General features: G+C 46.6%; 1 protein-coding gene across 16 annotated transcripts in view; it reads right to left on the bottom strand.

Annotated features, from left to right (window-relative positions):
• ARHGAP26 (Rho GTPase activating protein 26) overlaps positions 1-27744 on the bottom strand; it is a 448382-nt gene that overhangs the window by 147056 nt on the left and 273582 nt on the right. For 14 of the 16 annotated variants that reach the window (XR_016236252.1, XM_051844367.3, XM_051844371.3 and 11 more), the window contains 3 exons: positions 22664-22751; positions 21160-21218; positions 19474-19579 (listed from right to left, as the gene is read on the bottom strand). Coding sequence is in view for 14 of the 16 variants with exons in the window: in XM_051844367.3 (XP_051700327.3) it covers positions 19474-19579; positions 21160-21218; positions 22664-22751 (253 nt within the window). In the remaining 2 variants the exon portion in view is untranslated. Of the gene's footprint in view, positions 1-8541; positions 8679-15866; positions 16360-19473; positions 19580-21159; positions 21219-22663; positions 22752-27744 lie in introns of those variants that run through there. The other 2 variants (XR_016236253.1, XM_089336015.1) reach the window with 2 other exon arrangements.

The following is a 27744-nucleotide window of genomic DNA, read 5'->3' as shown; positions in this document are numbered from 1 at the left end:
AATTATTGATGTTAAGGGGGGGGGCGGGCAACGTTCAATGCTCCATGCTAAGCAGCAGCAGGCACATTCCTGCAAAGTTCTCTCTAAACCAAAACTTTCTATCTGAAAGCCTTCTTTCCCACTGCTTGCTGGAAAATTCCAAATGTTGTCTCAGAGGGCAAAGGAAAGACAGGCTGACCCCATCTCTTCTCTAACACTGTGGGTCTCTGTCCACCGCTGAGGGATCAGAGGAAGAATGCAGCTCTGGATACTGACAAAAAGCTTCGAAATGAGAATCTGGACCCAGCCAGGTGTTGGTTGCGCTGAGGCAACAGAGATACCCAAGGAAGCCAGATTCAAAGAGCTTCTCTCTCTCAGACTGCTGCAGGACACTGCTGCCTTCAGGTTTGAACCCAAGAGCCTCCCTTGCTTTGCCCTGATCTCAGCCTGGCTAACACATCACGGTGTCCTGACTTAACTCTGCCTTCACCTTCTCACAGGGTCCCTAACATTATCGGCTGAGTAACACAGAAAGCAAATCTTTGTTCGGACTTTCTAGCTCTGTCCATTCATGAGCTTGCTGGCTTCCTTCTTTCCTTCCTCTCTCTGTCTATTCACAGAAGGTGGAAAACATGGCAGTTTACGGATTCAGTTCAGTCGTGGCAAAACATAGAAGAGGGCACACAGAGATGAACCGGCTCCTACAGGCAGGTAGCAGAGGTGAGAGGGAATCAGGAGCTTAAGGACATTAGGAGAGACTTGCTCAGTCTGCAGCCCAGAAGAAAGAACCAGGCACCAAAAAACAGAAAGCCCCCATCTCTCATCACTGAGAGACCCCATAATCGTGGACGCTGATGACCTTCCACTCCCAAGAGGTTCCCATGGCTATGTAGACCCAGAGTCAGAAAGATCGTCTTCTCCTTGTCCTTGAAAGAGACTCACACAAAGGCACCAGCAGGGCCTCATTATCTCTGCAAGCCCCAAGCAGCAGCGCCCCACAGTCATGGTGGCCTGGTGAAGCAAGGAGCCCCGCCCATCTGCAGGAGCCCTCTGGGAGTTGTGCTGCTGCTGACTGGCCCCTGAGGAGCTGAGGCTATTTGATGGAGGCTGAGGCAGAGGCTGAAGAGCCTCCATGTTTGAGAACAAACAGCAGAGGCATGAGTCCCACTGAGAACAAGGAGAGGGCCAGGTGCTTGGGTGTTCCAGTGTCCTGTCACTCTGGGGAGGTCAGCAGTAGCCCAGCCAAAACCCTGTGAAGAGATTCACTCCTTTGGTTCCTTGGTCCTTTTTTCTTCCCTGATATTCTAGGCCTGCAGCCAAGTCGATCCAGTTCTTGGCCTGGAACACATTCCACTAACCTGCACTCCAGCCCTTGCATCCCTGCAAACCTGCTGATGTGTTTTGCAGCTCAGGTTAAATGGTAATGACTGACTCCCACATCTTTAATGCATTCAAAGAACTCAGAGCCCTGACTGGGGCATGATCAGAACTGCCTATATTTATCTAGCGATTGCTCCAAATGAAAAGTATGTTAGGCATGTAAACTCATTTAGTCACCAGGGAGAAGAATCTGGCAATACCCAGGAAAACAGAAGCAACGCAAACCCTTGCAATTCCATTCCTAGGTATACGTCTTGCCAAAACTCGCACATTTGCAGAAAGAGATTTGCAAGGACATTCACCGTGGCACTGTTCATAATGGCAAAGCCAAGAAGCAACTCCAAGTGTCTCTCAATAAGGCCAAGGATAAATAATGCATGGCACATGTATGAGGCATGTAAAACAACAAGTTAGCATTTTTCTCACAAAGATAACACTGAGTGAAAAACATAAGCTGATAAATTATAGTATACCCTGATACCATATGTGGGGATTACCACACACATACACAAATACCAGATGTCGATAGTTGGACATAAAATAAAATCTATTTGAAACTATCAAAACATAGTTCAAAATTTACACTAAAACTAAAATTCACACTAAAAGTAAAATTCACACTGAAACTAAAATTCACATTAATGCTTTCCCCTGCTGGGGAAAGGAAAGCAGGCAAGGGGATTAACATTAGCATCAAGGGGAGGGAGGAACAAAGAGGACAAATGTTAACCGTCACATAACTAGGTATAACAAAACATACAAATACGTACACAGGTGGGCTATCCCTTATCCAAAGTGCTTGAACCAGAAATATGAATTCTGGAACGTTCGCCCATGCATAATAAGCTATTTCCCGGATGGGACTCAAGGCACAGAATTCGCTGATGTTTCACAGCCACCTTTTGCACATAGGCGGAAGGTAATCTTATACAGTCTTTTTTAGTGCACTTGAGTTTTAGTGTATCTGCATATGTTTAGTCCGACTGTGACACAACATATGAGGTCGGATGTGGAATTTCCCACCTGTGCTGTCATCATGCCAGCATTCAGAAAGTTTCAGACTTTGGATTAGGAACACTCAATGTGCATTCCATGTTACTTTCTGTACAGCTTGCTCTGTTTTGTTTTGTTTTGTTTTGTTTTGTTTTTTCCAAATAGAAAAGAGAGAAGGGAGAAACGGCATTTTTTGGGAAATCAGAAGGATTCCAGCACATTGTCTTGGAGAACGCTGAAAAGCTCTACAGAGGTGGGTATTTGCCTAGCAATGAGGATGCCACATCCCACATCAGAGTACCTGGGATCAACTCCCAGTTACGGCTTCTGATTCCAGCTCTGGCTAACGTGGACCTGGGACCAAGTAGTTTGGTTCCTGCTACCTACAGGGGAGACCTGGACTGAGTTCCTAGCTCTGGGCTTTGACTTCCTGGCTGTTGTTGGGGAATGAATCTGGGGAATGAAGCAGTGAATGGGAGCTCTGTGTCTCTGCTTCTCAAATAAATTAATTTTGAAAAATGTCCTTAGTAGTACGTTCCAGGCTTTAGTGTAGATAAAAATTACTTGGGAGCTTATTAAAAACAGAAATCCCTTCCATCTTCCCTACCCCATTAGGACTCAAAAGATCTTAAATAGGGCCTAGTGATCTTTTTGTACAAAAAAAAAACAAGCATTCCTAGAATGGCCATTAAGCCTTCATTAAAAGTATCGAGAAACCATTTTTTTTTAAAAGCCTAGAGCAAATGAAAACTTTAATTTTAACCTAAAAGTCTGTTCCCCCTTATTCATAAGTGGATGGCCAAAGGTGACATTTAAAAGAAAATTCTGTATTTTGATGATGGATGATAAACCACAATCATTGTATACACACTGTTTACTTAAATAGTTCTGTAAGATGATGCCCCGTCACATGGCAATGATTTTCACATACAATACAAATATTACAAACACACTTGTTAAAATCACGACAACTCTTGTTCTGGGTAACAACTTGAATGGAACAACTTGACTGTTAAAACAGCTAAGACGGACTCTACCTCTGAGTTCCCAGAACATCTAACTCACATCTTGGTACCCTGTCGACATGCTTCTGCTTCTGTCTGGACTGTATATTCCCCACTCCTAATAGGGAGGGTCTCCACATTCACCTCTGATCATCGGTGTTGAGCACGGTGTGCATGGCACGCTGTAGGTGTTTGATCAATAGAGCTGTTGAGTGAGTTAGCACATCTGAATACTAAAGAAAAAAGGAGGAGTGATTGGCAGGTGTTTTCTCTAATGGACTATAAAATAAAATCTCTAGTCATCGCTGTCCATATGAGTTCTCTTTACAGCTTCTTAAACTGCCACTGTTGTGTGAAAGCTGTCACAGATAATATGTAAATAAAGGAGTGTGGCCTTATTGCAATAACACTTTATGAACACTGAGATTTGAATTTCATGTATTTTTCATGTATCATGAATTAATGCTTCCTTTGATTTTGTTCAATTATTCTAAGATATAAACAATCATTCTTAGCTTGACGGTCATACAAAAACAGGCAACAGGGTGTTCCAACCCTGGTCCAGCAGATGTGGGCAGAGAGATAGGTATATGGGAAAAGCTGGGGATACCAGACCCCTGCAGTAGACCAGGCAGGGATAAGAGTAGAGTCTGTGATAGGTAAGAAGTCAGTGAACCTCACAATTCCTGCAAACAGGACACAGAGAACCAAGAAACAAAGAAGACACAGAGAAGCAAACAAACGAATGTACTTAGACTATTTTTTGTTTTATTTTAAATCAGTTCTGCATGCTGGAAAGCTCACACTTAATTAATGCTTAAGTAAATTAGAAGAGAATTGGAATTGTTACTTCTTTTGTACCACTGGTTAAGATGAAAAAAGTCCACAGGCAACAATATTCCCAAGTGAAAAGGTTTCCCCATCCTTTCTGGCAGTGCTAAAATGTATTCTTTCCCTGCCCTGTTCTCTCTCAGGTAGAAGCTAAAGAAGCAGAGGTGCAGACAAAAGACAGGAGGCCAAGGCAGACAGAGATCCTGTCTCAGAATAACGGAGGACTGACACCCTGCTGTGTGCTTGCCACTGCTGCTGCATAGCATCATAGATGTCTTGCAGGTTAAGAGGGGCTCCGAGTCAGAGCCTGCTCCTCCCATTAAAATGATAACTTCTTAAATAGCACACATGGTTGTTTTATAAAAATTCAAAAACAAGGAAGCCAAGAGAAGAAAAACCAAGTCGGGAGATCAGTGACTGTCCTTCGAGACAATTTTCCTTGAATGCATTCTGTGTGTGTGCACTTTAAAAATAACGCAAAACAATCCTTCTCACTTTGTAAATTAAGAAGCCAAAGGCCTGGTAAACTAGCTTGTGATTGTACATAAAATGCATCTGTAAAAATGCAGAATGAGAACCCCTTGTCTTCTGCTGGGCCAATGTTTTCTTACCTAATTAGCCTCCTGACTAAGTCAGTTCTCTGTCCACAGCAGGTGCTCTATAAACCAACACATGTTGACACGAGTGATGCCAGCTTAGTGGTCCTGTTTCTCTTGCTCAGTGCATCTCTGTCCAAGTCGGCTTATCAGAGATCCTCCGGATCAGCAGTAACGCAGGACAGCACAGCTTACAATGCCTGTCACATCCCAAAGAGCACAGGGCCACAATCCCAGCATCCTGTCACAGTGACTGGCAAGCAGCTTCCAATTCTAGCTACCAAGGGTGCTTCACTTTGGAACTCACTCTTTTGGCTTTATTTTAAAATGAGGCACATTTCTGGCTGTGCTACAGAGTCAGTTATTAGGAATTCATTTTTGGACTCCTCCTACTCCAGGAGCAGAAAGCGTGAAGACATTTGCATAAGGTCTGCCCTAAGTTTCAACTGAGACAGGTCAGACCTAACCACGACTGCAACAATTGCGGATGTATCTAGTCAAGTCAACAGTCACAGCCTCCTAATGCCGGGACAAGAGGGGAATAAGCTCTGCTTCTGCCAGGGTTCTGTACTTCAATACCCAGCAGGCCAGGGCTGAGGACAGGTTCATCACCTAGGGGATTGGAGCTTCTAAGCGGGTGGCACGCCAAGCACTCCACATGAATGGCAGTTCTGCTGGGAAGGGAAGTGTAATCCTCAAGGCAGCAAAATGGCAAGATTATCTTTCAGTGCAGAGAACGAGAAATGGGATCAGCCAGCAAGGCTGGGAGGCACCTCTCACAGGGGCTACTCCCATGTGCCTGGGGACAGAGGAAATGTGTTTAACTGTGCCCAGTTTGGGGGTTGGTGAGCTAAGCTAGCACCTTTACTCCATCAAACACCACTGGAGATGACGCTGGACCCAGGGCACTTTGGAAGACACAGGGTGAAGGGTGGCCAGGCTTCTGTGAAGTACAAGTTCAGGCAAAAACAGGTTCAAGCTTTCTGGGAACACACCTGCGTAACCAGCCAGTGGAGAACTATCTGAATGCTATGTTCGCTGTTTCGTATTTAGTATTAAGAACGCCCATAAAGTGATGCATCATAGCATTACCTAAGCACTTACAAGAAGACCACAGAGGTAATACTTATCTCCCAGCCTCAACCTTCTAATATGGAATAGGGATTCCCTAAGGCAAATAATTAGATTTCAGCAGAGACAACTCCTGTGAATGCCTGGTGTTCAACCACCCAGCACTCTGTGAGTAACAGTCCCCAATGTTTCTTTACACTCAGATGACCCTCTCCCACTGTCCTGTCACAGAAGTGAGTGCACTAGCACTACCCAAGCCACTGTGCTAGGCACACTAACCTGCAGGGAGTCAGGGCTGAGACACTGCAAAGGTAAAGTGTCAAAAGTGCTACTCCTCAGGTCCCTGGACACGTCCCACCCTTCCATTCATTCATTCATTCAAGAGATATTTGCTGAGTGCTTCCTCGTGTATACAAAGCACTGTCCTAGGTGTTAGGTATCCAGTGGTGTGGAGCAGACAGAAATTTCCAACCCCATGGGGCTTACAGTATTTCAGAGAGAAGAAAACAACAAAAACAAATTAGTTGTACACATAGTATGTTAGGTGGAGACATGCGTTATGGAAAACATTAAGCAAAGCTGGCAGGGAGGCAGGACAGGAGCTGCGAGGTGCAAGCTGAAAGCAATCAAAGAAGACTGTACCGGGCAAAGGTGAGGGTGCAAGGAGGGGGAGGCGAGGCTGAGCCCCGAAGGCCCGAGTCGCGCTGCACAGCGAACCAGACGGAGAAGGAACAGTCAGGGAGGCGGAGGGAAAGCAGGACAGTGCGATGTTTTCAAAGCCAAGTGAAGAAAGCATTTCAAAAGAAGAAAGAGTGTGAGGCTGCGTTCAGTCCTTGCTAAGAGCCGAGGAAGGGAAGTCTGAAACTGATTTAGCTACATGAGGTCATGTGCAACACTGGCAGGAGTTTTCAAGTTTTCTTGAACCTGCACAGGTTCAAGAGAGAGTGAACAGGAAGAGATGATTTGAGGACAGAAAGCAGAGACAACTGCTTGAGAAGTTCTACTGAGAAGGCACGGGAAAGGGGATATACCTGGGAAGGGCTGTGGCACTGAGAACAGCTCCTTGTAGTTCAACCCCACCCTGCACCTCAATCCGCAAGGGTTTCAGAAATTACAATGTGTTTATGTGCTGGCAGCAAAGATTCAACAGAGCAGAAAGGTTAATTATGCGGAAGAGAGAGAGGGGACAACTGCTGATGCCACACCCCAATGGAGGCGGCTGAGAATGCATCAGGTCCAGGACCCCAGTGAAGAGATTGCCTTTAGGTGCAAGTTGGACTCCTTCTCTGTCCTACAGCAGGGATGGGACAAACACGGACACAGGTGTGGATACGTGACAGTAGCTTGCGGCGGTTCTCTTCCGACGGCATCTATCTTCTCAGTGGAATAGGAAACACAATCTGCGAAGAGGGAATTGGGCCAGGGAAATGCAGGTGGATGCCAGCTCCTTAAAGGCCTTTGAGACGGCTCTGCAAGGCGTGATGGTTCAACTCTTTCAGTACCAGATTGATCCAGAGCCTTCCAAAGCAGCTACAGTTAACATCTGCTGCTTCCAACCAAAGAACTGATGTATCAAATGTTTCTAAAAATTATCATTCATTTGAGAGAGAGGGAAGGAAACAAGAGAGAAAGAGAGAGAGAGAGAGAGAGAGATCTTTGTTCCACCGTTTCACTCTCTAAGTGCTTGAAATAGTCAGGGCTGGGCCATGCCGAAACCTGGCACTCATTCTGGGTCACCCAAGTGGGTGGAAGGGACTCAAGTAGTTGAGCCATCACCTTCTGCCTTGCCAGGTGTGCATTAGCAGGAAGCTGTAACCAGAAGCACAACCATGACCCAAGCCAAAGCATTACAGTGTGGGTTGTGGGTGGCCCAAGCCATGTCTTAACTGCTAGAACAAAAACCCACGCCCCTCAACTCTTAAGCCTCAGGTACCCATTTTCTTACAGAAAGCCTGACTTTAACAAAACAGTGATTGTGTTGGAACCCAATCCCATGCACCTCCCAGTGCACAGGAAGATCTGCAATCCATGAACGAGAGCAGACACCGTGGGCTCTTCTGCCACACAGGGAACAGAACCCAGAAGCGATGGTTGACACTTAGATGAGCAGACCGCAAGCGCTTCATCAGGAGGCTAAACTGCTTGTGGAAAAGCGTTCCTGTCCCGGGAGGGAGCAGAAAGGACTCCCAGCACAATTCAAAGCACCTGGCCATCTTCTCAAGCCCCTATTTTGAGTCAGACTGCAAACGTGACAAAGTGGCACACGCACCACCCTCCCTCGGTCAGCACCGAGATGTCAATGCAAATTCCAGCAACTCAGAGAAGGCAATCCCAGGGAAGTCTCCACTCTCAGGCGAACTGGGAGAAAAACAGCACCATCTCCAGAGTGGATGGTAATGTTTAATCTGGGAATGGCATCTGAGGGCAGCGAAACTGAGCAGGACAGAAGGAGGCCAGACTCTGCCACAAAGGGAAGCATTTCAAAGAGCACAAGGATGAGTGGAAATTTCCAGGCCATGCAGGCTGAGTCTACATGATGGAACGTGTCGTCCCCCTCCAGGAAATTAAGAGTTATTAAACTGCAGTTATTAAACAGTGACATCTGAGCAGACATCGGCCTTACAACACCAGACAGGGGGCGGGGGCTCCACGGCGCACTTGAACCACGAAGGGCCCTGAATACTCACAGGGACGTGCGAGGCTTGGTGTAAGGTAGGACCTGAAACCAGATACGAACTGCTCTGTCTCCCAGCTGGCCCCGGACTGGCTCACTGTTCGCTAGGAAGAGTGAGATGTTTAGCCTTTTGGGCCCCATGCACACAAACTGCCAAGAAAACAAAAGCAAAGCAAAAATAAGCACAAGCACACCCAGAAACCTCCCACGGGGACACGGCCCGTGGGTGCCACTAACGGCCTCTCACCCTAAGGGTCTGCTCGCTGATATCGTAACTGTGAAGAAAGCTCTGTCTAGGCAGTGAGAAGGACAGAAGAACGTTTTCTGGTTTAATCATTTCAGTAACACCCCCGGCCTCCCTTACCTCGAGGCACGGCTCCGAGATTCTCTTTCTTGCATCCCTGATGTCTCAGACTGCAAAAACTCCTGCACATGGGGGAATACTATATGCTAAACACTGTCCTAAAAGCCACAAGTGGGTTAATTAATTTAATCCATTCAACATCTCTAAGAGAAGCATTAGTATTTTCTGACTTTATGATGTCCAGAAAGAAGAGAAGAGGAAATGCAGGCTTACACAACTCTACAAAAGGATTCACAGGGGGTGTGGGACAAGAACAAGTTAGGGGCCAGCACTGTGGCACAGCAGGTTAAGACATGACCTGAAGTACCAGCAACCTTAAGGGTGCCTGTTCCACTCCTGGCTGCTCCTCTTCTGACCCAGTTCCCTGCTAAGGCACGTTGGAAAGCATCAAAGAATGGCCCGAGTCCTTGGACCCCTTGTCCAGTTGGGAGACCCAAAGGAAGCCTCTGGTTCCTGGCCTTGGCCTGGCCACGTCCCAGTCATTGCAGCCATTTGGGGAATGAACCAGAGGATGGAAGATTTCTCTCTTTCTCTCTCTCTCCTTCTGTCTTTCCTTCTCTCTAACTGCCCTTTCACATAAATAAATACATCTTTAAGGAAAAAAAAAAAAAAAAAAGAACAAGCTACCGAGCACTTGGTTTAAGGACCAAAACTAGCTCCATCTCTTGGGACCCTCTCCAAGGAAGCTGCCTAAGGACAGTTTCTTAGGATCCTCAGGGTCCATCTCCCTGTGGTCAAAAGTTCTGCCCTCAGAGTGTTTCCACACTCCCTTGCTTCTGGGTTATATGTGAGTGAATGCCATTCTGTGTCATGCCTCCCCTGGGGGGGAGGCAGGAGGGATGAAGCACATGGAACATCAGTGAGGAGACAAGCTAGCAGGCTGCCCTTGGATGGACTGACCTGGCAGTCACATACAACTGGTCCCCTCAGTGGTGGCTGCAATACCAACAGGAGAAGCTAAAGACCTTAATATGTTTATGTAAGTTTCTGTGGCAAGTGTTGGGAGTGGTGGTTAAGATGCTGGTGGCAGGGAGACGGGAGGTTGATGCCATGGTATAGCGGGCTAAGCTGCTGCCTATGATGCTAGCATTCCAGAAGGATGCTGGTTCATTTCCTGGCTGCCCCACTTTTGATCCATCTCCCTGCTGATGTGCCTGGGAAAGCAGCAGGAGATGGCCCAAGTGCTTGGGCCCCTGCCACCCACATGGGAGATCTAGAAGAAGCTCTTAGCTCCTGTTTGGGCTGTGCCAAGCTGTTGCAGTCTGTTGGGGGGAATAAACCAGTAGATAGGAGATCTTCCTCTCCCTCTCTGTAAATCTAGTTGTCAAATAAATATATAAATCTTAGAGAGAGAGACAGAGACAGAGAGAAAACTCAGGATGCAACCCATATTGAAGTGCTGGCTTCAAGTCTCAACTCGACTCCTAACTCCAGCTTCCTGCTGAAATGCATCCTGGGAGGCAAGAGATGATGGTGCAAGTACCTGAGTCCCCTCCTACTCACATGAGAGACCCAGACAAGGCTACAGTGTACTGGCTTCAGCCTGGTCCAGCTCCAGCAACTGTAGGTACTTGAAAAGTGAACCACTGGCTGGAAGATCCCTGATTCTGTCTCTCTGCCTTTCCAAAAAAATAAATAAATAATTTTTAAATAAGTAAATACAAGTTTCTGATACCACTGTTATCATCTCCTTTTCCTGATAAGAAAACTCAGGCACAGAGAAGTAAAGTAATTCATGTCCAAGGTTACGGGGAGAGATCAAAATCAGAGAGCACAGCTCCATAACATTTTTAATCACAGTGACTTCAGACCCAGCAGATGAATTTCAAGTACTTAGAAGCCTGCCATCCAACCAGATTTAAGTCCCAGTCATTGTGCAAATGAGCACCACAGATAATGCTCGCCATGCCAGGCAACGGGGCTGCAGCAAGAGAGGAGGCCAGGCCCAAGACTGCCAATCAGCCCACAGAGAGATCCAGGGACTGAATCTGCTCCTTGGGCCAAAGCAGGAGGAACAGAGGCCCTGCTAAGGGTTGGCAAGAAAAGCAGCAGAGGCAGGACAATGTTTGCTGAGACTCTCAAAACAATCAAGCCAAGACAGTGTGCCCCCCACCCACCTCCCGGAACTTGACAGGGAACTCCAGGGGCTCCGAAAAGGAAGAGGTGAATCAGAAAACAGGAAAGTCATTGAAAAAAAAAAAAGACATCCAAACAGAGGGGAGCAACTCAAACAAACAAGGGCCCCAAATCAAAGGAGCCCCCAGTCTGCAGGAGCAGTCACAGCTGGAAGTCAGGCATGGCCCTTTCAGAAAGGGCCGCAGGGCCTGGACCTGTGATGTCACAGACTACATTCCTTGAACTCAGAAATCTGTTGACTTGTGCTTAAAGCCAAAATTTCCAACTCCACTGCCATCTCTCTCCCCAACCTGAAGGCTGGAAAGCCACAGAGCAGAGACATTCTTTTGTAGAAAGCGAGTGAAAGTCTGGCAGCGGGGTGAAGGCTTGAGCTCTGATCTCCTCTTCTGCACTTCCATTAATTTAAAGTGCTCAGGGGCCTGTTTGCTTTAAAATATGTGCTTGTCCTCTTTGCAGTGTCCCTTTAAATAGATTTTCCTTTGGCTCTGCCAAAAATAGCTGGAGAAGGTCCTTTGAGAATCCCATTCTTAGTCTTAAAAAAATACACTCTTTTCCCTACCCCATGCACATAAATAGGCCTGGAAGCCGTATCTAGGGCTTCTTCCAGAGACCTCCAGTCTATCAGAAACGATAAATCTCTCAGATGAAGAAAGAAAAGCGCCATGCGAGGCCCAGCCTGTTTCTGCTTATTCATTTATGGGATCACTAAATACGGCCCTCCTCTTTTGGGATGGGCACACAGGAAGGCCAGTGTTGAAAATCCAAAGGCCTACACCACAACCAGGCAGCTGGAGGCATGGAAGAAGCTGGCCAGGCCCAGGAGACAAAAGGGGCTGTCAGAGACTCTGCAAACCAAGCAACACTCTTCCTGGAGGATAGGGTGTGGCTGCTACTAAACTCCAGCAATTGTTAGTGCACGGATTGGATCTCACTTTGTCAAGCAAAATCACCCCTTCAAAAATTGATGGAAACCCAGTTAACTTTTTAAGACAGAAATCTGAGGACAGAACAACCAAGCAGAACACATAGGTGGGCTTCTATGAGCTTAGGCTTTGTTTGCAACCTCTAGGTAAGAAATAAAGACAACAGGGGACCAGCGTCCTGGCACTGCAGGCATCCTCTGTCAGAGCACCAGCTGGAGTCAAGACTGCTCTGCTGGGCTCCTGATCCACTTCCCGTGCTCCTGTGCCTGGCTGCAGTGCTTGGGCCCCTGCCACCATGGGGGAGACCTGGATGGGGCTCCTGGACCCTGACTTCAGCCTGGCACAGCCCTAGCCTTTGTGGCCATTTGGGAAGTGAACCAGTGGATGGAAGAAAGATCTCAACCTCTCCCTGTAACTACCTTTCAAATAAATAAACAGAAATGAAAGCAATAAAGACAAGGGAGACTGGAAGCATGTGATCGAGCAGGAGTGAGAGAGACACCTGGCAAACTGTGCCCCAGGTGGAATGAGATGCACACTAGGCTAGGGGCACTCAGGAAAGGGAGCAGGCACCAGCAGCAGGAAGGACTGCTGTAGGCAGTGGTACTGGAGCTGCAGTTAGAAGAATGAGGAAGCCTTTGGCAGTGGGAGCCGGATGAGGGGCCACCCTGGGTGGAAGTCAGTGAATTTGCAAAGGTAAAATGATGAAACAAGGAAGCAGATGTTCAAGAAGTGGTGAAGAGACGAGCCACATCAGCCCAACAACTACTCATGAGTGTCGACTGTACACCATGCAGTTAGCACATAGTGGTGATTCTGGGAGACAAGAAGAGGCTGCAAATCCCTGAAGGGCCTGGTCCACACAGGCCACATCCAGGATTTTATCTTGAGAGCAATGGGGAAGCTGCTTTTAAAGTTTTTCTTAGGCAGAGAAACCACATGTTGAGATTTGCAGTTTTCAAAGTTCCTTGGCTGTAGAGCATGCGCTCTGTGGGCTGGAGGGGAGCCATTGCTCCAGCGGCCAGAGCCAACAGGAAGAAGGGCTTTGCAAACAATCTGCGACACATGATGGCGGCTTGGATTAGGAAGGCAGTGACGGAGGCAGCAAAAAGCCTGGATGGGAGGAGGGGTACAAATCATCAGGACCATCAGCTCAGGGTAGGAGCCAGGGACTAGAGAGCGTGGTCAGTCAGGGTGGCTCCAAGGGGTTATCAGGCCACACAGCCAAGGGAGAGCAGCCAAACCATCCAGTGCCGGCAGCAGCGGGCAGCCGTGGGGTGTCGGTGGTTACTGGAGAGAACAAAGGGGTTGAGGAGCCTGGGGGTATGGCTGAGGGAAGGCAGCCAGAGCCCTCACAGGAGCTTCCCATCTTCGAAAGCCATCATGTCAGAAGAGCCATTCGCTCTAAATGTGCTTTCTGAAATTCCACAGCTATTTTGTTTGGACTCATCACGATGGCAGAGATATAACGAGCTCTTTTTGTGTATTCCACAGTTCATCACCACACTCTTATCCTCCTGGCTTAGAGCGACTGTAAGAAATGTGTTAATACTCAGAATCAAGGCTCACTTACTTGTATCCTGACCCCTTCAGAAGAACTTCAAGGAATGCTACCTAACCACCAGGGCCCGTCCTCCTTGGTGCCAAGGCCTAGCAGTGATTTTCATCATAACCACAGGCATTCGCACAGGAACCCAACTTACTGTTTCTAGATCATTAAGGAAACATGAATACATCCTTTTTAGTTTGCAGGGATGTCTGGAAGTACTCAGACTTCAGCCAAAGAAATGACACAAAAAGAAGGAAAGAAAAAGCAAGGTACTGTATGTCCTGGGACTCTCCAGATTTTGATAAGGTCTTGCTTGTATGAGAACTGTTGGCCACATGGTATTCTTTCATGATTTCTGCATTTCTCAGACAGGCGCAACACATAACAGACCATCAAAGCAAATGACAGACCACTGGGTGATGAAAAGAACCACAAGGAATCAGCTGGAAACAATGGGACTAAAGTCAACGGAGTGTTCTTCGTTGCTGTCTCTTACTATCTCACCATGCCCACATCTTGTGCTTGAGTGCACCTGTACCCACACCACAGATGGACTCATCCTTGTTCCAAATTGGCCTTGCATACCACATGCCTTGACTGAGTTAGCACACCAAGCCAAGATCTCTCCCTAAACTCAATGCTCTTGGTTGAATGTTACTTAACTAAGACAGTAAAGAAAAGGGATGCCGAACAGGGAGGAAAAAGGATATGAACTCATGGCAAAAACAGATTCGCAGACATGGCCAACTGCTGTATGGCGTGCACACAGACCAAACCTGTGGCGGGGGCAGAGTCCTCAGCGGCCTGGGCCTTATTTATTTATTTATTTTTTATGTATTCATGTATTTATTTATTTACTTATTTTAGAAAACTTTTATTTAATAAATATAAATTTTGAAAGTACAACTTTTGGTTTATTGCAGTTCCTCTCCCATAACCACCCTCCCACCTGCAAACCGTCCCACCTCCTACTCCCTCTTCCATCCCATTGTTCATTAAGATTCATTTTTAATCATCTTTATATACAGAAGATCAACTTTATACTAAGTAAAGATTTCAACAGTTTGCACCCACACAGACACAAAAAAGTACAAAGTACTGTTTGAAGACTAGTTTTACTGTTAATTCTCATAGTACAACACATTGAGGACAGAGGTCCTACATGGGGAGCAAGTGCACAGTTGACTCCTGTTGTTGATTTAACAACTGACACTCTTATTAATGACCTCAGTGATCACCCGAGGTTCTTGTCATCAGCTGCCAAGGTAGTGGAAGCCTCTTGAGTCCACAAACTCTGACCTTATTTAGACAAGGCCATAATCAAAGTGGAAGTTCTCTCTTCCCTTCTGAGAAAGGTACCTCCTTCTTTGATGGCCCCTTCTTTCCACTGGGATCTCACTCATAGAGATCTTTCCTTTAGGTCATTTTTTTGCCACAGTGTCTTGGCTTTCCATGCCTGAGATACTCTCATGGGCTTTTTAGCCAGATATGAATGCCTTAAAGGCTGATTCTGAGGTCAGAGTGATGTTTATGGCATTTACCATTCTATGAGACTGCTGTGTGTCTGGCTTCTGGGCTTTATTTATCTTAGGGTGGACCAAGGGTCCAGAAGCAGGGTTGAGGGGCAGTAGTGATGAGTTTCTCCACGCAGGCTTTTCAGGGGCTTTCAAACTTGGGAAAGAGTGCAGAGTGTGGGGTGGAGAACAATACAGGGTGTGGGACTGAGCTGGTCTCTTGAAAGAAGGCAGGGGTAAGGAGTAAAAGGGAATTTTACCTACTTTCAGGCAAGGAGCTAAAATGGCCAAGGCTTATGTCCTGGTTCCATCAAAGACTACTTGCAATAGACACCGTGGGCTGACTGTTCAAAGCTTTGCTTCCATTCCGCTATCCATGCCCCAACAGGTGGCTCAGGCAAATCCTGCTGGACACAATAATCGGGGGAGGGGGAGGGAGCCTTCCCCTTGCCGACACTTGCTTCCAGCCAATGAGATGTGGTCACAAGTCTGCTGGAGGATGTCTTGGGAAAGTATCATCCTAGCTCTTACACAGATATAGAGCACGTTTCTGCCCATGGGAGGCAGTCACGGGTAAGGATGTGGTTATCATCCTCAGGGGCTCGCCAGCACTGTGAGGCTGGCTGGGCAGGAACTTGGAAACAACCTGGGTCCTTCATGAGCCAAGAAATGAACCTACTTTTGAGACTGTGTGGGATGACACAACAGAGCTCTTCCCTGTTTAAGCCACTGGATTTTCTACTTCATACAGCCTAAAGCATCCTAAGTGATACAGTGTCTCTTCAGAGACACACGACAGGGCTTGGCCTCTCTGACAATACCCTAGCAACAAAGGAATAATTGCTATGAAAAACGAAAGAGGCTGAGATTTATTCTTCAATAAGTGTTTGGGGAAAACCAGCTGTGAAAAGGTATTTTTAATAGCTACTCCTGCTGTATGGCAAGTCTCCTAAAACCCTCCCGCACAGCATAAACAGCTGTTATAAAGTTAGGATGAGCCACACGAATGGCATGTGTGGGGATATACAACATCCTCGGAGTCATCACAAGATGCAAACATGAGGAAACTACCATGAAATTAGCCTCTATTACTCACCCACTCATTTCCCTCCACAATTGTAACACTTAGAGTTTTTCTTTCTGGGTTCTGCTCCCCACCACCCCATCTGATGAAAACACAAAATCACACACAACTGGAAGGCATCTCAGAAAAGGGAGCCACGGGAGGCAGAAGGCCGTAGGTGAGACGTCAGCTGGGGTGGGCTGTCTTCATGCTCACAAACGCTGTATGAGGGATTTCAAAACCAAGTCATTGGCTGAAAGCCCAATTTAACACAAAGTCAAGCTGCAAAGATGAGAGATGTAAAAAGGATTTTATTCTGCTAATTCAATCATAACAATAAAATCTTCATTTTGAAAGCACAGTGCTGAACTAATTCTCCTATTTCTAATACCCTCTCCAATCTCCATCCATATTGCTCTTAATACCATTTCTGTCCCTTAGAACATCTTTACACAGAGCCCATTTTCTAGGCTGGTGGTTCTCAATAATTCTCTAAGAAATAAATCAGAAACCTGGATTTGTCCCGGCAGAGACGTGACTCTTTCAGCCTCAAAGGTGCACAGAAATGTCAGTGTAAACCAGCACCCCCAGGTGACCCTAACATGCCTGGGGACACGTGTCTCCAGACTGTACACTGGATTCTAAGAACCAAACAGAAAATATCTCATTCTCATAGCAGACTTAAGCTGGAACAACAGAAATATGCACAGGTTGCCTGTAATTTTTATGTCTACTCTGAGGTCTGAACCAAACCCCACATCTCTGATTTGGATACACCCTGGTAATCATTTGCTTCAGAGGTTTGGAGTTTTTATCTGCCTGCCCCCACACGCATTGTACTTCTAAATGCATTTTTGCTTGGGATTCATTTAAAAATGCCTTAACTCTCCTTAACAGCTAGAGGAAATCAGTTTTGGAAAATGTTTCAAAAGAGCCCTTTACAAAATGCACAATGCAAAACGTCTTCCCTTTGAAGCAGAAGTCTGAGATGCACAAGGCAAACAGGAGGTAACCAGAGAATTGAACGCTGGGTTTTCCAGCAGAAGCAATCCTGAAACTGAAACTGAGGAAGGAAGCTGATCATTGAGTGGCCCAGAGTTAGCCATACCCTAGGGTACACCTGACCCGAGAAAACTGGATTTAGATAAAGCTCTTGTCCTAAGTTTACTTTCCCCCTACTGCTCTGTTTTAAAATAGAGATGGTGCTGTAAATCAGAGTATAGAGTTTAAGTGGAATCTTAGAGCTCCTCTGGGTGCCAAAGAATTTTTTCAGACCTAAATAAATACTCTTCACTGGACTTAGCAGTACTCATTTACATCCATCTCTGCAAGGACATTTAAAATCCGGAGGTAAAGAACACAGCACGTTGCGCATTGGTGTTTTTGTATGGTAACACCAGCTCTGACCAACTCACATTAGAGCCTGACAGCTCTCCCATACGGAGATTTCCTGAGAACTTGATGAAGACAGAAATGCCAGGGAAACAAAGAAAATCATTTTCAGTATCAAAGATGGGATTTACCACCACTCCAGAAATGCTATGAAATCAATCAGCCCAACAACAAAGTTGGCTTGAACTCCTTAGAAGGCAACAAGTCAAGGTCATAGCTGTACCTTTTGTATTCTGGGTGTTCCATGTCTTAGATAGGAACTAAGGGGGACTAACTAACAGGATGAAGGGAGGAGAGGGGGAATAAAGGGAAAGAAGCCACATACCAGTAGGCCCAACTCTTTGAGATCTACCTTAAAGGTTTCAGTTTCTCAACTGTTTTCCCCCTTCCTGGAGTCTTAACAGTCCTCAGGGCAATTTACATCCGGGAACATTCAACACAGGCTCTCTGGACACCACTCACTCTGGGTCTCCTCAGTCCAGTGAAGCTCTCATTCCCACTGCAGGGCTCGCAAAGACTCCCACAGCTTTCAGCTGGTTCCTAACCCTTCTGTGCCAGCTGCTCCCAGCAGGCTTCCAGGTCCCATAAGACTCAGGGGCCACGGTCACGTTCTTTCCCATGCCTGCTAGGCTGGAATGTGTGCCTGAACCACCTTCTCTGGGGTGGGGGGCGGGTGTGCCCCTCAAGGGTGCCAAGTTCTGCAGTTCAGACAGAAACTAGGTTTTTCGTTGAACAAGTGCCTGATTTGGGGTGGTGAGGAAATGACACCCAACTGCCAACCCAGAGCACCTGCAGTCACTTTCCAAAGCCAAGTTCCCATGACTTTAAACATACGCCATCAGGATTTGCTGACATGTTTTCAGCATTCTCCCTGCAAACCTGCGTGCTCTCCGCTATGCTTCTCTCTGACCATGCAATTCTGATAGGGCCTGGCAAGGGAAACAACCGAGCAGCCCGGGCCTCCACTCAATTGCTTCTCACCGACATTCAAAACACTCTTGTTTCTTCATCACACCCACTGAAGTCATTATGATACCCATACGGTTTCCCACCAAAATGCAGTATCAAGGGCTTGATGGCAATATGAAAACCAACCGATATAACCTCCCTCAGATGTGTACCAGCTTATCCCAAAGAACTGCCTAAATGGCATGAGCAAAGTGCTGGTGAGGGCCAAATGTAAAACACAACGGCTCAATAGAGTTTAGAGCTTAATGACTTGGGTTGACTGCTATACTCCTGTTCTGTGTCTGTGCCCCAGCCTGAAAACAGGAACACTCCATCAAAGTCAGTGAAAGGTTAGAACTTAAACACAGTGACTGGCATACTGAGCGAAGTCAGCGAGGCCATTCTTAATGGGTCAAGCAACAGTAAGCACACAAAAATTCAAAACCATTCCAAGAGTATAAATACTCCTACCAGGAAAATCAGGCTCCCACTGAAAGCTTTGATTATCACAAATGGCAAATGGGTCCTTTCTTCTTTTAACTTTTGCAAAGGCTTCAATATAAGTAACTTTTACAGTCACTGACTTCGTGGGTCAAGGAAAATCTATTACTTATAGTTGACAGAGGAAAAAGCTAAGGAATAGGAGACCCAACAGTTTCAGAACAGAATCAGCTGCACAGTGTAGGTCTCCTTCCTCCAAATTTAAGTTCCGTAAACCCACAGTGTATTCTTGTTTGTTCTAGAGCATCATAAGAACAACTAAGTCCTGAAAACTCTGTGTGGCTGGCCCCGGATCATCACAAGAGCGATAAATTACACCCCTGCAAACGCTGCTTGGTGGCCTGCTTCTCTGGGCGGCAGCCCCGCGAAGGCCGCCTGGCATTTGCCGCTGTAATCCACTGCAGTTAACATTTCACACATTTCTTTCCTAAGCCTCCAGCATACCTGATGCAACAGCGGGAGACAGAAACATAAGCAGAACCGAGACCAGCTTTTCTGCTAAGATAAGAACTTTCTGGGGGTGAGCAAAAGGCCAGCAGTCAGTCATAAACCTACTTGGCCAAGTGGTTCATGAGCAGCTGTAACATCTGCCGATTTTTCTCTGGGAGCCGATGAACCAGGCTGTGGATTTCAGAGACCCGAGTCTCCTGGTTCTCCAGCTCTGTGAAGGAAAGAGGGAGGTAGTTATTTTATCACCGTCATGGCTACACCACTTTACAAGACAAAAATCAAGGGAAATCAAAGAGTGGGCACTAATACACGGAGAAGTTCTCCGGGTTTACAGGGTATCTTGTGTGTGTACCGCATGACCGGCACGACCAGATCTAGAAGTCCTTCGAGTGGTGCTTTCTGTAACAGGGGTCAGCAAAATAATGACCATCACAAAACTCCAGCCAAGATGAGGACGTGGTGGGATGGAGCCAGCCAAGTGCATGCCCAGGGCAGGAGGCAATGCAGGCGCAGCTGGCTCCCTGGAGGGACGACTTCATTTCAAGGAAAGAAGGAACTGTATGCACTTGAAAACTGATAAACAAACCTTACGTGCACAGCATTGCAAGGGGCTCAAATATCAAAATAACGCTCTGAGACAGCATCAGAGGAATCAAAGGAAATGCCCATGATTATCAAGTTACGCATGAGGACCAGCCTGGGAGAAAGCGAGCAATGGCAGATGCGAGGTTTAAAGCTGTCTGCCACGGTGTCACCTGTATCCTGGCTCATCGTGTTCTCTTGATGAACTTGTGGAAGTGGCTTCACTTCTCTGTGAAATGGATTGATGGCACTCATCACATCTATTTATAGGACTGATGTGACGTTTAATTAGAGAATGGTTGCTATGGGTTTGGAATTTCTCGGAGCAAGAAATCACATAAACACCAGCTTCACTCCCAGCTTCCACCCATGGCCTTGTCGTCCCTGTTTTATGGGGACAAATATGAGCAGAGAAGGCCACCGGAACATTAGGTTCTACTAAATTAGGCCAGTAGTACAGGGTAAACAAACCCGAAAGGCTAAAAGAAACCAGGGAGACGCTCAAGCTATTGACAGAATAATACCATGAGGCTTCAGGCCAGACTTAAACCTGATAGAGAACCTAGCCGCCCCCTTACAGGAGGCCTCCCCACATACACAGATTCCAGGATACTCAGGGCAGCCTGCACCTAAGCCCTATGTATTTTAATACAAGTAATATGACGCCAGGGACCTGGGTGATAGAGTTGAAGAATGATCAGAAGCTGTAAATGGAAGTCATGATGGAAAGAGCACTGTGAAGTAATAGAAAGGGTGTCATGTTCAGGGAAACATGTCCAATCTGGGCAATGTGCAATGTCTGATTCATTCTGCAAAATGCTACCCAAAGGCTGGAGGGGAAAAAAAAAAACCCAAGAAGCTAGAAATTTTATCAGCAAAACTAGAAAAGTAAACTTGCTTTTCTCTCTTCTCTCCCACTATCCACCACCTACTTCTTCTCAAAAACAAAACAAAACACACCACCCCAAAGCCTCTCTCCTCCGCCGTAAATTCAATGTGGTAGCAAGGCCCTTATCCTCCCCGATTTGGTTTCATTTTTCATTCCATGTCAGCGTCTCCTGAGTATGTATGCGTGATGAGTGTGTATGCATGAAGTTCACATGCAGAACATGAAGGGGCAGATAATATTTATTTGGGGAAAATGACTGTTCTTTCCAACAGAAAACCCTAGTCTCTTCCTCTTAAAACGTTGTCAAGATTGAGACTTACTTGCTGCTTTGATGAAACTTCTTTGAAACTGGTACATCATGAGCGGCCCTGGAAGCATCCTGGAAGAAAAAGACAGTCTCGGCAGCTCCGCAAGGCAGCCACCACAGTCCCATGGAACAGCGGCGGAGACACTGCTGTGCCACATGACAGCTCTCAAGGACAACCAGCACAGGGGAGTAACGGCAACTCGCTTCACTTCCCTAGGGAAAGGGTCCTGGGACTGCACCTCAACTCTTCACTCCCTCGCTTCCTCAGCGGGTAAATGGAACCGCGTTTCCCAGTCACAACTAGAAACATGCTAACACAAAGATCTAGCACACGCCAAGAATCGTGCACCCACGAGAGCATTTTAAGATGTGTCTGAGAAACAACCAGCTATCTGCACTTTTGCAATTATCTGTGCTTCAACTCGTGACCTCCCAGTAGCTTCCTGGATCAGCTCACCTGGAAACACCAGGATGAAATGCTGTAGGTGGTTCTGGGATGAATGCAACCCAGAAGGCCAAAGAGCCCAAATCCCCAATGTTAGTTATGATCTAAGCAAATTCTACCTCTTAGGTCTGACTAAGTTCAACTACAGAACTGAACTGTCTTCCGATCAAATACCACACTTCGCAGCAGACTGCTTTACTCTTGGCTCAGATTTTATTCTCACTGGATTCCCTGATTCAGCTCTGTCCTCCCTTGCATTATGTCTCACACTTGACTTCAATGGCCCAAGAGCCAAGCAAGCCTGTATCACTGAGTGCTGTTCTGCGGGCTTCCTTTTTTTCTTTCTAACCAAGTGCATCCTCACAAACACTGTTCAAAGGCTCATACCATTCACAATTACAATTTTGTCTATTGAAGACTAGACCCTGCTTTCATACGTAAGAACTATAGGGCTGAACTACAGTGTTTATAACCCTGCCCTTCTAACTTAGCAAAATTTCAGCCTCTGCATGAGACTGGAGTGCAAGGAGCTATCAATAACCAACCCATTAGCAGCCACTGGAGATAGAGAGAGGTAACAGTAATATCAGATGTGTTAATACAAGGAGAACAGTCCCTCCAGCAAGACAGAATTTTAGAATCTAAGTGGAAGGAGTCAAAAAATTCCATCAAGTTCTCATTTTAAAGGACCAGCATTAACAGCACACAAACCTGTCAAGATGCATGGGGTCTGCAATGCATTCTCAACAGATGTGACACCTGATTCCTTGTTTTCCTAACAGATTACTCAGGGAAGGCCATATTTCAGGTTCTGCTCAAGGCTAATTATCCCAGTGATTCTCATAAGGAGCAGATTCCTAAATCACTCGTGGCCGCTCAGTCTAAGGGCGACCCGGCACTCAGGGCCGATTTACAGGCACTCTGACCAGCTGAGCCAAGTGCACCCCCACAGAAGCCACCTCCACATCTCAGCCACCCACCCGGCAGCTCTCGGGAGGCAGAAACGAAAGTGCCTTCTTCCTGGTTTCACGGGAACTGGCTGGCACCTTGCCTGCAAGCGTGAAGCCCCTACCTCAGGTAAGTCTTCAGAGCACTGGTGATGGTCTTAATCTCCCACTCGGCGCAGATATCTGTTTCCGTCTCTGCAGCTGTTTTGGGGTCTAAAATGCAGAAAACACAGCTGATACACCAGCATGCGTAAAAAGCTCTCAACCTTATTAGCAATCACAGAATTCCCAATGAAAACAAAAGTGATGTGCACTTTATCTATCTAACTGGGAAGATCTTTAAAAATCCAAGTATCTCTTGCTGGAATAATGTAATAAAAGTGATTTAGTCATAAATTGTTGGAAGCAGCAGAGATACATGTGACAGTTTTTTGTGGTTTTTTTTTGCTAATTTCTTTCTTTCTTTCTTTTTAAAGATTTATATGTTGATTTATCTGAAAAGCAGAGTGACAGAGAGGGAGGGAGAGATAGCAGAGATCTTCTATCTGCTGGTTTACTCCCCAGGTGGCCACAACAGCCAGGGCTAGGTCAGGCTGAAGCCAGGAGCCTGGAATTCAATCTAGGCCTGCCAGGTGAGAGGCAATGGCCCAAATACTTGGGCCACTATTTGATGCCTTACCAGTTGCATTAGCAGGGAGGTGGATCAGAAGAAAAACAGCCAGGACTCAAACTGGCACTCTGATATAGATGGCTTAACCTCAAACGTAACATTTAACAAAAGCAACCTAACAATATGCATTGAAAATCTTCACAATATTTCTACCGTCTGAACCAGGAATCCAGTTTCTCACAAGCTGTTCTCAGGAAATAAAGCATGAGAAAAGTTATATACTCCAGAAATGAAAAGCACACACTATTTATTCTTCATCCGCAGTGAAAAAGCAGAACAGGATTGAACCTAAGTGTCCGATGACAGACGAATGACTGTGCTTCCCTGATGGAATATTTTGCTGCCGTTTACATAACAGCAAATGGACAGCCACATCAAAAATGCCTGCATTATGTAATAGCAAGAAAAAAAAAATCAAGATACAAAAGTTCATGACGAACTCAACCAAACGAAGGCTGGAAGGAAAGGCTCTAAAATTAACATAGAAGTTGGGCTAAAGTGGTGGGATTGTGGTTTTTATTTTTATATTTTTCTAAACTGTGAACGGTTTGATTCCATGACTTGATTTTTTTAAAAGCCGCCTTAACCCCAAATGTGCAAGGAGAATCACCATAATAATATTGGCCTTGAGGAAATCTTAGGTCTCTCTCGTGTGGCATTTCAGACAACTGTGTGTGTTTAAGTAACTGTGTGTGATCCAAGAAGTGGAGAGAGAAGTTGTAGTCCTCTCGAGCAGCAGAGCCCGGGCAGGAGGAAGCACAGAGGCCTGTGCTGTGGCAATGAGGCATGTCCGGTCACCCACATAGTGACAGGAGGGTGGCAGGATGTCTCGGGGCACGTGGGAGACTCCGGTTGCCTCACATTGGCTGCAGACCCTGCAAAAGCCCGCCATCTCCATCCCCCCCCCCTTTCTGCATAGCACCCGATCATCAGCTGGGAGGCTCCCCTCGTCTTTCTCTGACTTCACAGCTGACAGATCAAAGCCACACCACTCTCCGCCATGCTGGTGCCTGGTTCAGGGAGGGCCAAGACCAAAGCCAGCCCGCTCACAGAGAACCTCGGCCTTTCTCAGGAGGCAGGGGAAGAGCTATCTGTCAACTGCCAGGCTCGCCCCTGGGAGGTTATGTAACAGCCAGGTGCTACCATGTACAGCCCGAGGGTGAGCCCCACAAAGACAGAGAAGTGGAGATAGTAGCTAGCGATGACACATTTTGAACTCCTGGATCCAGCTACGCCTTGTTAGTAATCAGCTGAACCAATAAATTATGTTTCCTCCTTAGGTCAGGTTTTCCATTTTTAATAATGCATATGCCATGTTATAGTGCACACCAGGTAAACAGAGACAGTCACCAGGCTGTCTCTTTTCTGGAGAGTCTCCAAGAACCCTGGGCCATCACCTGCTAAGCGGTTCCTCCCGCAGGGCCAAGAGCCTTTCAGCTGGAAAAGCAGCAAGAGCCACAGGTAGGCACAGCACATTTTCCATTTACTGGGAAAGAACCCACTTTCACCCTGGTGGGAAGAAGCCAAATACTCAGGAATGGCTTAAGGATTTAGCCTGTAATCCCCAAGTAAGGCACGGATCCAGCTGGTACCTCCTGCTCTCAGTACGCTCCCCTGACGCCCACTTGGAGACAGACAGACAAAGGCCTCAGCTCGAAACACGAAACGCTCCAAAAGGCAGAGCACTGTGTAGCATTCACAGGTAACCCTGGGCAATCATGAAGTCTTCCTTGTCGCGTGACAAGTGAAGGGAAAGAGCCCAAGAGCTTGGTCTTATTTCTAGGGCCCCAGAGTAATAAATTCCAGAGAGTTCGACCACAACCAAGGTCTGAAAGCTCAAAGGTGGGGTTTTCCTAACATCCAAAACCCTGGGTGGCACTAATGCTATCTCCCACCCAAAGCGGTTTCTCCCTGCAGCAGACAGTGTATCCCAAACCCTGTGCTTAGGGCAGCTCTGCTCCCACGTGAAGGTGCAACGGTGCATGGACAGCTGCCACACAGCACGGCTCCTGGACGCCAGGCGCAGCTTACTGCACATTTTTCTGCGAAACACTCCCATGAAGAGTGAACATGGGACTAAACACGCAGTGGCCGGCAGGTCTGGGAGTTGAAGACTGTTCCATGAACCACATTTAGCCAACTAATGATTAGTTTTCACTTATTCGGGTTCCATAACCACAGGAATATTGTGTAACATTACAGAGGGGAGTCAAGTCACAGTCCGGCTAAGGGGCTTTTTATAGCACTGATGAGGCAAGGCTCGGAACTTGAGCATGTCCATTTGAATTCATTTCATATCCACACTAACGTGACCACAGCCTCCGAAGCTCCCTGACTTTCAGAGAGCATGGCCTGGATCCACAGTCCCCCACTGAGGCGTCCCTCATTCAGTGCAGGGCTTCCTGGGGCTTGTGCAAACGTGGCACAGGCACGGTTTCCAACCTTCTCCCCGTCAAGCTCCTGGACCACATGCTTAGCAGGAAGGCCCTAAGCTAGCAGAGCAGTCCAGCGCACAAAAAGGCATCTTAGGGGTCCAGTGGGACAAGTATATCCCCTCTTCAGTGTGACAGCATAAGAACACAAAAACCAGACTGGAAGCAGGGGTGACACGCCCTGGTCAGAAACGTCACGCTGGACCAGTTCCCGAAGAACCACCTAGCCCACCGCTGCGTTGCTCAAAGACATGGAAGGTCATTCTGGAGGAAATGAATGGGAAATCCATGGTCTCCTTAATCCTAACAATAACACATTATGATTTGGGGAGATTTATTTTTTTCTCTTTAAGTGAGAAGGCTAATACATGTACATGGTTAAAAGATATCAACAGAACTGGACAGATATACAGTAAAAGCCATGTCCATCCTACAATTATAAGCAATCACTATACCAGCTTTCGCATGTTTTTCCTATCCTGACAGTCAACGCACACACATATGAATACACGCATTTTAACACAAATGGAAGCACAACACACATGCCGGCTTGTGCACTATTTAACAATACTTTATGAAACTGATTCACATCAGCACATAAAATGCAGCTTCTCCACGACACACATAAACCATAGTCCGTGGAAATCAAGATTGCTCCCTGCGTTTTGCTGTGATAAACAATGATACCAACCACTGTTTCCTTGCACATATTCTACCTGAAGAAACAGCCCCTAAAAATGACATCTGAGTCAAAACTCTGTGCATTTGAAATCTGGAAGATTTGCTCGAGTGTTCCTCCGATATCTGAGAGTCAGTCCTGCCCACATGCTTGAAAGCAACAGGTAATCGAACACTCGGATCTTAGCCAGTCAGGCCAAAAGCACTGATCTCCGGTTTTGACGTATGTTTTTTTCTAGTGAGGAGTAAGGCTGAGAATCCCCTTCTGTGCGTGGGTGTGTTTTCAACGTCAGCTTTATCGAAGTGTAGTCACCCTTTATAGAAAGCACAGCTGCATATCTGACAGGCACACGCACTCACGTAAGCATCACCACAATCGAGATACAGGTATTTCCATCAGACCCCAAAGTGCCTTGTGCCTCTTCACACTCAGCTCTCTCCCTCCACCTCCAGGCCCTGGCAACATCTTCACACAGCACTGCGCTTCTGAAATCCATCCACGCAGTTACATGTGCTGGTCGTTTAATCCTTTTATTACTTAGTATTCAATGCTATACATACGCCATCATCTGTCTACCCATTCGCAAGCTGACAGACATTTGGGTGGTTTCCAATTCTGGCTGTTACAAATAAAGCTGCTATCAATACCTGCGTAAAGGTACTTATATTAACAGTATTTTCATCTCTTGGATAAAAAATACATCTACCAAGGGGGACTGAGTAAAAACAGTCAGGAGTAGAAACACCAGGAGTGCTCGGGAGTAAAACATTCGGGATCACAGACAAGGGTTTCCTTTATAAGACATCATCAAATAGTGTTCCACAATGTTTGCGCCAATGTGCCCCCCCAATGCAGCAATGCAGGGGAGCTCCAGCTGCCTCACCTTCATGTCAACACATGATGTGCTCTTCTTTTTTTTATTTTCTTTTTAGATTTATATATTGGAAAGACAGAGTTAGAAAGATGGAGAGAAAGGGGTGGTGGTGGTGGTGGTGAAGATCTTCCATCCATCTGCTGGTCACTTCCCAAATGGCTGCAATGACCAGGGCTGGGCCAGACAGAAGCCAGGAGCCTGGAGTTTCTTCCAGGTCTCCCACATGAGTGGTGGAGGCCCAGGTACTTGGGTCATCTTCCACTGTTTTCTCAGGTGCATTAGCAGGGAGCTGGATCAGACATGAAGCAGCCCACAGGGGATGCCAGCACTGCAGGCAGCAGCTTAATCTGCTATACAAGGCTGGCCCCTGGTGCTCTGCCTCTTCACTTTAGCTATTCTAGTAGGCATGTGGTGGTGCATCATTTTTTACAAATGTGTGTATCTGAATTAATGATGCTGGTCATGTTTTCAGGTACTTTTTGATCATTTGTACATTTTCTTTAGTGAACTGTTTTGTTCAAATCTTTTGTATATTGTAAAAATTGAGATGC

The sequence above is a fragment of the Oryctolagus cuniculus genome, chromosome 6 (assembly GCF_051225735.1).
Source record: "Oryctolagus cuniculus isolate XC-2025 breed Fujian yellow rabbit chromosome 6, ASM5122573v1, whole genome shotgun sequence".
Lineage (NCBI taxonomy): Eukaryota > Metazoa > Chordata > Mammalia > Lagomorpha > Leporidae > Oryctolagus > Oryctolagus cuniculus.
Note: the sequence above shows the minus strand (reverse complement) of the source record. Positions and strands in the feature narration are given on the sequence as shown.